The sequence below is a fragment of the Rhipicephalus microplus genome, chromosome 5 (genome assembly GCF_043290135.1).
Source record: "Rhipicephalus microplus isolate Deutch F79 chromosome 5, USDA_Rmic, whole genome shotgun sequence".
In the NCBI taxonomy this organism is placed as follows: domain Eukaryota; kingdom Metazoa; phylum Arthropoda; class Arachnida; order Ixodida; family Ixodidae; genus Rhipicephalus; species Rhipicephalus microplus.
Window position 1 is genome coordinate 180,634,056 of NC_134704.1, and position 13,936 is coordinate 180,647,991.

At 44.6% G+C, this 13,936-nt stretch overlaps 1 protein-coding gene across 1 annotated transcript in view; it reads right to left on the reverse strand.

The window, feature by feature from the left end:
* Nucleotides 1–13,561, reverse strand: part of LOC119174079 (uncharacterized) — a 33,178-nt gene extending 19,617 nt beyond the window's left edge. The window contains exons 1-2 of the mRNA XM_037424872.2: nt 13,403–13,561; nt 4,371–4,567 (exon numbers count right to left, since the gene is read on the reverse strand). Coding sequence (XP_037280769.1) covers nt 4,371–4,567; nt 13,403–13,529 — 324 coding nt within the window. The 5' untranslated portion in view covers nt 13,530–13,561. The remainder of the gene's footprint in view (nt 1–4,370; nt 4,568–13,402) is intronic.
* Nucleotides 13,562–13,936: the final 375 nt, after the last annotated feature.

Consider the following 13,936-nt stretch of genomic DNA (forward strand, 5'->3'; position numbering starts at 1 on the left):
CTGATGCACGCATAGGGGCCTCAGTTTGTGAAACAACGCGCATACATTTTAGTTGTGAATACAAGTTTCTCACTATATTTATTTGTATATAGTATTCATGAACAAGCAATGCTTCTGCGGCAAACATATATTTAGGTACTTCGTAGTCCCCCCAAAGAGGAGAGCCAAGAAATTTTCTTTTGTTTTCCCGCAGAATAGGTTATTTTGAAGATTCGAAATCTAAAATGAAAGATGGGTCCTGAGGGTTACTGATGGCGACCTCTGACCATCACAGCGCAAACGAGTAACACTAAGTTTTCGCAATGAATCATGAAATTAACCTGAAAACTGGAAATTTTCTCACAGAGGAGAAATTATGGCAACCAAACTATATTTCATTATAAAATTTTGCCCACTTTCATGAAGAAAGCGAAAAAATCATTTGGGAGGCCAAGTACTTGATAGTGCCATGTAAACGTTTTGCGTGGAACCTATTCGATACTTCGGGGGTGGCTCCCCCGACGCGTTGTGCTCGGAGGCCGCTCTGCAGATGCTGTGCCAGGTGATGCAGCAACCACAGCGCTTGCACTGGACCACAATAAAGACTCACTCACGTGATCGCAGAGTGCGATGGCGAGCTTTGGGCTGCGTGGAGTACACGCGCGGCGACGCCGCTAGAAGCGCCCCAGTATGTCGACGGTGCGAAAACAAGCTGTTTACAAACATGGCAAAGGTGTAGCTGGCGGTATATATCTAAGCCAAGCAAAATTTCGATACGGCGACATGCTGCGCTCTGCGTTCAACTACTCGGTACGCATCTAACAGCACTGAAGTGAATACTATAGTATCTTTGTTGTAATCCAGACCCATGAAAGGCGGTGCGCAAAACAAGAATGAGAAAGACTATATAGTGCCGCGTTTTCGTGAACTTTCTTTTGGGTGCGACGCCATCATCATTTAGGGTGCGCTGCGAAATGATGTACACCGCCACTGGGTAAAGCCGTAATTTCTACGCTGCTTTCTCTTCCTCTCCCAATTGTTGTACGAAGGTAATAGACGCGACAATGCCATAACAATGCGAGTTACGTCTGCAGCCTCAGTTGAAAATAGGCGCAGTATGGCTTCACTTTCACTACAATTGACATTGCTTAAAGCGGGGGTGACAAGCACTCCGCCAGTGGGCTGCATTTGGGCCCGTGAGGCACTCAGTTGCTGCCCGCTCATGAATGTCTTTACCCCATATTTTTTATAAGCATGCTCGTCAGCTACCCAGGTCTGACGGGTTTAAAGCATTACTTCCGGGAGGCATCCCATGTGCTGCAATTGTTTCGAAACATAACCAGAAACAAAAACTAAATTTCACAATCAGCGTACAGATTTGAGTCATTTTGGAGATCTCTATCGACATGTATGAGTCGTGGCACAAATTTTCCTCAAAAAAGACGTGTATATGAAATATTGGGAAGTTTTTTTTTTGTATCATCGTATCTTCTCCGGCGGGACTGAATTGTGAGCAACCCGCTTGAGGAGGTGAGTTTGAAACCCCTGGCTTACAGGCCTCTATAAATGCACATATGAAGTCGACGTTGATTACTGAAATAGCGGTCGATAAACCTCGTAGTGCTGCTTTTGTGCCAAGGAAGTGCATATCTTGAAATGAAGTCACCTTTTGTTGTCCGCATGCATGGCGTTATCGATTTTCAAACCGCCCACCTGAAAACGAACCTTGCCCAAGTGTTGCGCGCCTTCACTGCGCGGCCACCGACGCTAACAGCAGCAGATCAAGGGTAGCTCGAGCCCCAGCAGCAACAATAGGGATTAAAAAAATTATGCTAGCTTAGTTGAATTGGGCCCTGCTATAAGACACTACCTACCGAGCCTAACCAGGTGAAAGTGGCACTTTTGAACCATTCGCGCCATTCTCGACGGAAACGACCGGCGGTTCTGTCTTTCCACGAATCAAAGAGAAATCGACAAGCAACATTTTATTATGAGTTGTAATGCAAGGAAGGGTCTTTTTTTTTACTGCAGCAGGTTTCATTACAAGTAATTAATTGTTGTCGCGCCCCTTGACGTCATTGGGATCATTTCGAGATGCCCCACTCATAGTGCATGTGGTGTCGTTAAGTTCTCGATCAGTAGAGTACCGCTGTTGACAATATTAAGTTTTTAGACATTCCCAAACATTAATATTTCACTCTGACGTGAATCGTCCTTTCCCATTAGTGTACTCTAAACTAAGACGACTTGACGAACTTCTTAAAGAAAAGCTAAAGAAATAAAAGGCACAGACAGAAAAGAGGAACTGGCACGTGTACCGTTCCACCATCTTGTAAACAAATGCCGTCATGCTATTATAAGGGCTCTACAGCACTGGTGTGATTGTGCAATATTCTCCGTAGGAAAGCACAATGCGACTGAGACAATGGCCGAAAACCAAACACCATACATGAGTGCTGACTATAGATTGTCATGTTGAAACGACAATCAAACAATGATTTCCGTTTCTACATGCCAATCCAGAGAAAGTTTTCGTGTGCGGTTTGTGTTCTTTGCTCCGTGACTTAGTCACGCGGTGCTAACAGATTCAATCTAATGAAATTCTTACTGTGGTATTCTCCACTCATTTACTCGCTGATGCGCGCATTTGCAACGACATTTTGTCAGGGTCGTTTGATGGCAAGCTGCCATTTTGATATTTCCCGCCCCACATGGTAGCGGGCAGTTGCGCAACATCTTTTGTCGCTGCAAGTGACTCCGAGAACCCATTTGGGAGTTTTCTTCGTTTCACAAGACTACGTAAATGACACTCGATTGCTCTCATTTCAGTCTGTAATACTGCCAAGCACGTTGCAGACATACACATACACACAAAATTGTAGTATACCGTTAACTGTGTGTTTAGCATCCCGAAGCCCTTTGTATTTTGATGGGGCACTAAAGAAAAAATAAGTTTTTTTTGCGTATTATAGAGTGTAATTTTCTGATCCCGAAAACACTTTTACCATGGCGCGACGCTTGGTAAGCGTGGAAATGCGCGAGAAGAAAATGCGGGTGTAGACGTCACCTTGAGATTCTCTAACCAAACACCATGACGTCACGAATTTTGAAGGCATCTAATGGCCCACCAAAGCTTCTAATTGATAAAAATAAAGCACATTCTCAATTGCAGGTGTCATAGAGCTAGCACACAAGGTTTCAGCAAACTTCATCTAGCGATGCTCCGAATATGCGAAAAATACATTTTGAACTGGTAACGTCACGTGCGCAGATTTTGGCACGAAATTTAAAATTAAACTTGAACTTTGACTTCTGCTCTAATAATGAACTTATGGCAGGTAAAAGTATGGTATTCTATCCCTCAGAGTGCAGTTTATCAATCTAAACCAGGTAATTCTTGCTCTTTAGTGTGTCTTTAAAAGTACAGGCTCAGTCATAAAACTTCACTGTAAACGCGTGTACTCGCACACTGCAGGGTAAATTGTTACACTCGTTTATACTGTCGAGAACTCACGGGTAAAACTAAAAAAAGAAGAAAGAAACACTAAAGCGAATTCAGACAACAGTAAAGAAAAGCCGCAAGGGCATACAACATCAGAGAACACTCCCAAAGAAGTCACAGGCACTTGCAACTTCTGCGGTTTATTGCCCCAGCACAAAAGTGGCGAAAGTAGGGAACCAGAGTTACTCTGATGCATCACTTTCTTGGATTCGGCTACTGTGACGCGTGCTCGCCACAGCGGTCGCCTTCGACTCTCACAGTGCGCAGGGTGAATATGCAAGACGATGAAACTTCAACGCAGAAATTTGGAATAGTTTGTGGTGCGCAGAACTTGATGATCGTAGGAAGCGCAACAGAAGAAACACAAAAGAGGCATTCATTTAAGCAGGATGGTCGTCCGTTCTGTATACGCGTATCATTTTTTTGTGCTTGTTTCATTGTGCTTGCTAAGATACACAAGTTCTAAACGACGAAAGACGGCAAACACGGCGAATGGCAGCCACACAGAGTGCACACTTTGGTGGAGATTTGCAGCAAACAGGGGAGCCACGTTGAAGCATGCGCAACAAATAGTCCAAACCATCACGCACCCGAGTGCAATGCGCAGTTGTCACGCGAGCACAAGGAAAGACAGAAGAGGACAACAGGAAAATACGCACTGCATTCATCAGCGTTGCAAACAACAAAATCATTTTCAAAAAATGGCCACATACGGAACACCATGAGGACAACGATACCGTACAATGCTCGGGAAATTTTACGAATGGTTTCGTCTGAACGACTATCAACGTCAACAGAGAACATCCAGCGTGACACGCTACCAGACCACATAGTTGCCCAACATTTGTTCGCATGTTCACGACATCGGCCGATCTGTCGATTGACTCACCCCGGTGAGCGATGGGGGAGGTAGCGAGTTGTTGGCTTTCCAGGTGCCCACTTCGGTGTGCTGCAGGCATAGGTCGGCCAGAGGGGACTCGGACGACGACAGACACTTGCGGGCGGCCGCCAACGTCTCGCCGCCTACACCGCCCAAGTAGTGGTCCATGCATTTGACGCCCACTTCCAGGTCGTTGGGAGCAGCGGCTGCAAAGTGATTACGACGATGTAACGAGCGTCTGCCTTTCCGAATGAGTCATCGCTATAGCTCATCTTCAAGAATGAGGAAATTGCAGTTTCGCAAGGCGTTTGAAGCGACTTCCGCAATCCCATTTCCGCATCGTGCCCATTCTTGCTCGTCCCGCGTGCGTATTCTTAGCAGCGTAAATAAGGGCTCGACAAACGACCGCTTCCTGGATGGGCAGGAAGGAAGACCTTGAACCCAATTCGTGTGGGTCAAGGTTCTCATCGAGGGCATCCTGTGTACGCGTGGGACACGAGCCTCGCTTTGTTACTAGACGTTGGATCGGAAAGGCTTTCGAGGCATCCGTTCCGCTGAAAACAATATCGGAATGTTTATTCCCATTACATGCTTATTGAACTGTCCCACTATATTTACGCGTCACGGGAGTCGCCTTATGCAAAAGTAAATTTATTTTGAGTCATCGGCGATGCGTGCAATGTCTTAATAACAATCACACACAGGTATGTAATAGGAGTGGAATACATATGGCACTGCGCATACACCAGTTTCGTGTGCCTTTACTCGACGCTATCGAGGGAAAGGCCCCAAGTGGTCCTTGCACGCAGGCTTTGAAGTACAAAGTGTGCCGACGCGGTACGCAGGCCGTGTCTGCCCTTCACCACAGCCTAACCCTAACCCACTTTGTTTTCTTTCGCTTTCCCCAGTCAGCGTGTGCTGTGATGTGGGAGCTAAAAAGTTGTTTCCGACTATAGTTTGCGTTCGTTGGGTAGATCGTGGCACTTGCTTTTCCGCTTGTCTGAGTCTTTCTTATGCATTGCAGATATCGACCTCTTAACCTCAATCTCTGTAGTTGCGACAGTCCTTGTATACGGAGGAAGGAGAAGGCGTAACACGGCAGAAAATCGCCCGCCTGAAGAGAGTAGCGCACGATACTTCCTGCTGAAGGGTATAACGCATAGAAGCTCCCCTAAATGAGGACGTGTGTCTTGATGGCAAACATCGCGGTTGATATGTGGCGATCATCTGTTAAAAAAAGTGCACGAGGGTGCGCGTTACGTGAAAACGAGCTGGTAACGCTTTCCACAGTGCTCTTTGCAATAGCTGGTAGGCGAAATTTTCTGCTGCACCCACTCCTGCAAAGATCGAGTGGCTTAAGAAATGATAATTCTTTCGTTCCGTGCCATCGGTGGAAGCTGTCACACTACGAGACATTGTCACGGTGTTCTTGTGCTCATGATGATTGAATGCTGAACCACGAGATCGAATCTCAGCCGCGTTTTCGATGCAGGCGAAAATGCTTCAGGCTCGTGTGCTTACATTTAGGGGTACGTCAAAGATCTTTAAGTGGCGACTGTGGTGCCTCTCATAATCATATCCTGGTTTTGGGGCGTTAGACCCCATCAATCATTGTTGCTATATTATGACCACCAGCGAGAGCTATTTCATGCAAGTTATTTCAGCTTCTCTACACCGCTCCTCGTGGCCTCTGGAATACCGTCTAACCACGTTGTGCGTGGCCAGCAAGTTTTACCTGGCGCTGACCTTGACTCTCACTCCATTGAGCTGATATTTTACATGACAAGGGCTAAATTGGAGGCGTGTAGTTTCTAACGTGGTTGCTTGGGCGAGTTGGTACGACATGATTAACATAAAAAAACAGCGCCAATAACGAGGGACAAAAGAAAGAAGGAGACAGACAGTGGCACTCCCTTACAACAAGATTTATTTGCTGGAACCGCATGATATACACTTGGGCATTATCTGACAAAAAAAGAGAAAAATACAAAACAAAGAAAACAGAATCCAGCTAACAACTACGTAATCATCGCCACAACGCACCATGAACAACACGTGTGCTAATGTTCTGAAGAAAATCTATTTCTTTTTACGATAGCGCAATCGAAGGCCTGCTGACACATACACTGTCCAGCCTTTCTATCTCTGCAGCCTCATGAATTTCACGTATCATCTGGTGAAATTTATGAGGCTGCAGAGATAGGAAAGCTGGACAGTGCATGTGTCAGCAGGCCTTCGATTGCGCTATCATAAAAAGAAATAGATTTTCTTCAGAACATTAGCACACGTGTTGTTCATGGTGCGTTGTGGCGATGATTACGTAGTTGTTAGCTGGATTCTGTTTTCTTTGTTTTGTATTTTTCTCTTTTTTGTCAGATACTGCCCAAGTATATATTGTGCGGTTCTAGCAAATAAACCTTGTTGTAAGTCAGTGCCGCTGTCTGTCTCCTTCTTTCTCTTGTCCCTCGTTATTGGCGCCGTTTTTTATGTGAATTGTGTAGTTTCATTACCTTAACTTCGAAAGAACCAAGGTTTGTGTTCGTTTGGCCGTTCACCATGGATTCTCAGTACTTTACGCCAGCAAGTATAGCATAGCCGGAAATTATACATTTATTTCCTTCGTATTTCCACATGGTTGACGACCTTCCATCTGTACATTACCACAGCGCGTTTGCCGGAATATTTTTTTTATTATGAAGTTTACATCTTTGTCCTTGAAAATATCTGGAAGTCCTCCAATTGACCTAACACTCTTCTTCAGTGTATCTATATCTGTTGCGCGGCTACCGTCTGCGTCTATTCCACATCCCAGGAAAAGTGTACAGTTCAACATTCACTGCGCATTTCTACGCGTTTGTAACGATGACATGAGCTTAGCTCAGGAGCACTGCGAATAGGCAACTCGCGCGCCCACTGGCGCGAACCCCATTCACGAGCCAATTGACTGATGATGACGAGAACAAACAGCGCTACGGAGAGGCCAAGAACGCCAGACTCTACCAGTGTTTGTTCCCGCCACAATATTGTACTACCAACCGGCCCGCTTAGGAGAGCGTGCGCAAGATTGACTGGTATGTCGCAATGACGGACTATGCCACTTAGCGGAGCTTCTTTGGCCACAGGATCAATCGAAACCCGTTTAGCGCCAACGTGCTTTCCTCTTTGCTCATGTTGTTCTCCGCTCTGCTTTTTTAAGCCTTTCACACAGCACGCAGTTGTGAGGCATGGTGTGGCTTCTTCCTTCGTATGTCGTGTGTGTTTTACGGAGCGATGCGAACGTCGATTAGTGCTATCAAAAGTGAAGCGCTGTCACGTGTGCCGATGGGCACACACACACGTGCCGTACACGTGCCGACCATCGCGTGGCACGTGAGCGCACCCATGGAGTCCTGCGGACTTTCTTGAACGAAACGTCCGCCAGTTTAAATACATGTTTTCCATGTTTTCACCCATGCATTTCAAATTCTACTGCTACTATATACTACTACTACTACTACTATATACTACTACAACAAATAATAGCAGCATATCATAATAATATTAAGCCTTGGTGATCTATTTGTCTGTATACGACGTATACATGTGAGTGATCATGCACCTATCACTCGCGTGCGTCACAATGTGTTGCTTTCAGGAGCAAATCTCCGCCTTGCGCTCTGAATATACAGGGTGAAAAAAGCTCAACAAGGCACAAAGAAACGTGGCACCAGGCGAGCGGCATAAAGCGTAAACGAACGCTATTCAGACGTATACCGTCTTGGGATGTGATTTCTTGGCGTGGCGTCAGGAATTAAAATTGCTGTGTTGAATGACCAAATTTTAAGCGTCAACTACCCGCTGCTGCCACGTTCGTTTTTTTAAGTAGTAACTTCATCGCAACACCGAAAGTCGGCTTCCGGACGACCGCCAAAGCTGAAGAAAAAAATATGGCATTATATGTGAGTTTGGGCAGAAGTTATGGGAGCGATAATTTTTGAAGAAAAAAAAATTGTGATGCCGTAAAAGCGCTTCGAACTTGTGCAGAGACTTGAACTGTAGCGTGAAAAAGTTATCCTAATTTTTTGCTTCAATCCCTCACTGCGAAGTAGCCTTTAATATAGTGGCTCTGGCCTTTCAATATTACGATAATCTGTCGTTTTTGTTTCAACTTCTACTACCTAGGTTTCAAAATAGCAGTGAAAATGCAGCACTGTAACGTTCGCTGCAAAAAAAAAAAAAAGATTATTTCACAAGGAAGTCATTCAAAGCAACGGTGTTACAAATGAAAAAGTGAGAAAAAGTATCGTTGAAACAAATAAAAATGAAGACAAAGATGGAAACGGTAGCTTTTGGCCATATTGGGTTTTAATTTCGACACGTGAAAGTATGGTCTAGGCATTACGATACAGTGCAGTTCGTCGGTAACTTACGCAGTAGTGTTTGAAATAGTATGGCTTTACCCGGTAAAACAAATTGAACAGAACGCCCGGAAGCTTACGCAAGCTTTTCATTCGCGGCGAACGCCAAATGCCATCCGACGCCTCTTCTGTGCAATTATAGCGATCGTAATATGCATCTCGTTTAGTGTATAGTGTATACATGGATTATGAAGACTAGTTATAGGTGGCTCAAACGGAATTGAGAACATTTGAAAAAGTGTTTCGCATAACAAATTATTTATAGCAGATTGTAGATACAGAAGAGCAGTACACGTGCAATATGTACAAGTCGATTTTGTCATTTAGTTACATAGTGAAATCACAAGATTTCAATGCATGCATTTGAATTGGTATTCTTATGGTGGTTTTAGTAGGCGAGTGTTGAATACGAATATCACTATTGATTTTGCGCATGAGATTACTTTGTAGAATTTAATTTAATGTAGAATTTAATGTAGAACGGATGGAAATAAAATGAAATGTTTCAACGCAATAATCTGTGACGCCAATATCCTACAATCAGGACATGTCGCAAATCCATGGAATTTGGCCTGCATACCTTTTGCTGCTGGACAAATAAACCGCAAGAAAAAGAAGAGGTGGGAGACAGAAAGAAACTCTAAGACACTGACAGCGCAGAAAAGGTAAATATTTACTCACTGACGAAGCACAACCATTCGGATTACGCGGCATAACTATAGGTGGATATATGTAGTTAGTCTACGTCACGGGACGCGAGCATCTCCACATCATATTCCCGCATGTCAGTGAATCGCAATTTCTTCAATATATATATATATATACTGAATAAGAGCAACGATGGAGGCCTTAAGCAGGAGTGTTTTTTTTTTCTCCCTTCAAGGATTAGCACAATGCGCCGATCAGGGCGCCCTACTTCGACTTTCAAGGGCGCCTTGGGACGGAGATGAATGACCTCGCCTCGGGTGCGACTAGGCGAGCTTGACCCACGAGCCTGAAGGCCAGCGCCAACCCGCGTATTCCATCCACGTCAGCACCGGTGCATTTACGAGCCTTTCTTCTGAAGATCTCTCAGCTGGTGCACGGTCGTGCGTGACGAGCTGCATTTACATCCGTGGAGCAAGCGCCTATTTGTCAATCTCGTACAAACTTTGAAGCGTGTTGTATCGATAGAAAGGCAGATTTACTGCTCACTTCAGGGTCAAATCTTCCCGTGTCATTTTCGTAAACACGCCCCACGCAAGGATGGTGATGGCGAGGCCAGAATAAGCAGGAACAAAATTCTTTTTGTTGTTTTCGCTTCGAGATAACTAGCCAAATCACTTTAGTTTTCGTGGTTCGTTCTTATTACTGCCAGGGGCCAAATTGATTTGCCTAAATAACCAGGTGCACATGCAGAGGAATTGTTAGAAATGTATAGTAGTGTAGATTGGACATTTTTGTAGGATTGAGGATTGATTTTATACATGGCTGAACACTGAGAGCGAGCTTCGATCGCAGATGTATTCTGAATGACAGTGTGATAATACGTGAAGACTTCTTCAGAGAACCACTTGCTGTTATTAACTTAGCTTGGAGGCTTTAAGAGATGAAGTCTGATTTCACTCGCATAATTAGGAATATGGTCTATTACACACCAAATGACAGGTTTTCTTTTTGAATTCGGGAGTTCTGCTAGCCGCAATGACGATGCTATTATAAGACATGCCGTATTGGCGGGAAGGCTATAGACACTAGCGTTTTGACCAATTGAGGTTTTCTTAAGCGGCACACTTAACCTCACGTACGTACGTTGTGGCATTTCACATGCTTTAGCCTAAATATACAGCACCGTGGCTGGGAATACACCATACATAATCGAGCCTTAGCAGAGCAATCATGCGTTTAAAATGATTAGCTCTACTGACTGGCTTCATAGTGTTTTCTCGTTAACCACAATTAGAAGGAATATTTCTTAAACAATCAAACGCACGTAACTTTAAAAGTTTTCTAGGCAATCTGTATAATGTATAACAGTTTTCTCCAAGTGCATTGCTTCATTTTACTGAATGACGCACTCTGAATTATATGGATTGTTGGTTCTATAACCATATTGTTGTGCCACGTTTCCGCGTTTTTTTGTTGTTGATTCCAATAACATTGCATATCATAGCATATATTAGGCACTCGCTGCAGAAAAATGACGGACGCTGATGGTTTTCTAGCTGTAGCTCAAGGTTCGAGCACTGTTCCCAGCGGATTTCTGAAAGGATTACCTTTTTGTTAAAGCCGTTTATCAGAAGACTATTTCTTGATTATATAATGTCACTAGGGGAAAGAGCGCAAGTTTCGATGCCTGCAGTCGTATATTGAGGGTTGGCTTTGTCTCTATTCCAGTATTAACCTCCGATAAAGATCGTCACAGAAACGTGTGGTTCATTCTACACAGAAGCATGGAAGCACACAATAAATAACGCATGTCAAACTATAGTGTCTATAGTGTCTATGGTAAGCTTTTGTAGGTTATGATACACATGAAAAACACCAGGTGGTTTTGAAGCTGTGTCGAAGTATTTAATGCAAATAATTTGCTTGATAGCATGAAAACTTGTGGCGACTCACAATTTCATTCCGTAGGAGACTACGAGGTGCGTTATAGAGAAGTAATGCGACTAGCAACTCTGCGCTCGATCTGGTGGCGTTGTGTCTTAAGGCTTGTGCTAGACTAGTTTGTTTACCCCTTCCACTACTTCAGTCCAAGTTAAGTTCAACTCCGTGCAGCTAACAAAGTTATTTTGACAGCGTCGAAAGTGAAGTTGCATTTTTGTTGTGTATCACCGAAATGAATCACTGTAATTTAGAGCATCGTTGTACCACAAAGTTTTATGTTATACTTGGTGAATGCACGAGTATCCCTGTTGAAAGGCTGAAACAAGCGTATGGACAACAGTGATAATCAAGAGCACAAGCTTTCCGCTGGCACAAGTCACTTCAGGAAAGCTTAAAAACGTTAGAGTTAACCTCGCTCAGGGAGACATTGCAGACAAGTGGGTACTTCATCATGACATTGCACCATCACCACAAGGTCCTTTTCGCCGCTGAATTTTTGACCTCAAAATGAATTATTGTTGCTCCTCAACCCCCGAATCACCTGATTTGACTCTTTGTTACTTTTTCCTTTTCCCGAAATGTGAACATGTTTCATAAAGACGTTATTTTGAAACTCTGGACAAAATTCAAAAGACAACGACCGACAAGTTAAAATCAATATCAATTCAGGACTTCCAGCACTGCTATCAAGAAAGGGAACAACAACTCAACCCAAGGGAACTACTTCGAAGTGGATAACATTGTTGTTTAAAATAACTGAAAGCTTTGGTAACTACAAACTCAGTAATTACTTCTCCAAGCTACCTCGTATACTATGAGTCCAGTTTTCAGTATGGCCGATAAATTTAACAGCGTAATACTTGAACATCATTTGGGCTTGTCGAAACTCTTGCAAGATATTTGCGCTCAACTTGATCACCACATTGTTTTACATCGCGGTGGTGAACTATAACATAAAACTGATAGTTAAAACTTGCGGCTGTCAATTGATCTGCGGTGGGTGGACATTTGGCAGATCACAGCCGAAGTTGTTCTTGCACGCGTGAATTTGAGGGTACCCGTTCTTTGCGTATCTTCACTGCTCAGCAAGCCTTAAAAATCTACGAGGCGTATGCAGTATGAATGTAGAAACTGATAAATGCGTGAGTACGCCTTCACTCGCTTTGCACGTGAAAGAAAAAAGTGCATCGGAAGCATCATTGCAGACATCAGCGTTAGTAGCATCATCTGCATTTCCTTCTGTGTTCTTCGCATGTGTGTACATTTTCGTCGTTCTAAGTCAGCGAATTTTCGGGTGATGTCTAGCGCCCATCCTGTTCACGTGTCTCTTTCTCGTGTGTCTGTTCCGCTGCGCTTGCTTGTGTGCGCGAGTTCTACGCCCACCAACTAGTCGAAGTTTCTGCGCTGGATTGCAACTCGTGCCGAAATCCCGTAGATACGACAAAATTACACCACTCTTTACGAAAAATATTGAATAAGGCATGTAAAAGTTGTGCAATTTGAGAGTCATAAATTTTAAACACTGGGTGTGATAGCTTAAAGAGCTTGGTTTCATTCGTGCCACCAAGGCCAGCGTATACATTAAATGTTCTTTTTCTAATAGACTGCTAGCGATACTTGTGATCAGCCGCTCGAAGAAGAGGTTAAGCGCCAGATGAATAATGACCTAGCTTGTCCTTTTTATATACTCGATTTGGCCTGGTCTTTAATTACGGGTCCTCGATGAATTTACTTATAGACACTCTTGCAAGGACCGTGACGCGCTTGGAAAAGCAGTATTTATAAAGCGGGCCAGCGGGCAGTCAGGCGCGTAAAATTTCGCAACACAGCGATAGCTTTCTTCGAAAAAGCGAAAACGCGCGCGACTGTGGCGGTATTGCTCGCTGAAGTGGGCCACCGTGTGACCCGAGCCGGAGGGGCCGAATTTTCGCGCTCGATCACTCTCTCGGTACTTTCGCCAGAGGGAAAAGTGTTCGGTGTCGTGCACCCGTGTTTAGATAGGGCACGTAAGGTAAGGACAATGAAGTTTCGCAACCAACCAACGTAAGGACTCACAGCACATGGTGTAGATAAGCCGGAGCACGTCGTAGAGGTTAGTGTCCGTCGCTGCCCGCACCACGTTGGTCGACGAGCAGCTCAGCACGAGAGCTCCAATGATGACAGTTCGCAGGTAGCAAGCCATCGATTCTGCACCGCAACACGCGTGGTGCGATCAGCCGAACCGGTCCTTATATACGGCCTCCTTTCCCCGGAGCGGCACCGATGGCGCAGGAAGTGACGCACGGGCCGGGGCGCGCTATGGCCAAGAGGGGTTACGTAAAACGGTCATCACCGCACGTCGCCAGCCGCCCACGTGCGTCACCGAACGCGGACACGCAGACCGTTGCACACATCGCCATTCCCAACGACATGTCGACCAAACGACACACTTGGGTTTCACGCAGGCCGAACCACGCCTTTCGGTTTTGATGACTCCTTCAGCTGTCTTCTTGCTTCTTGGACGTGCTTCTTGGAAAAAGCCCCGCATTTGTGTCTTCGCATTGACATTAAGACTTCTGTCAGGATGTTTGACGATAGAATTCATAATAA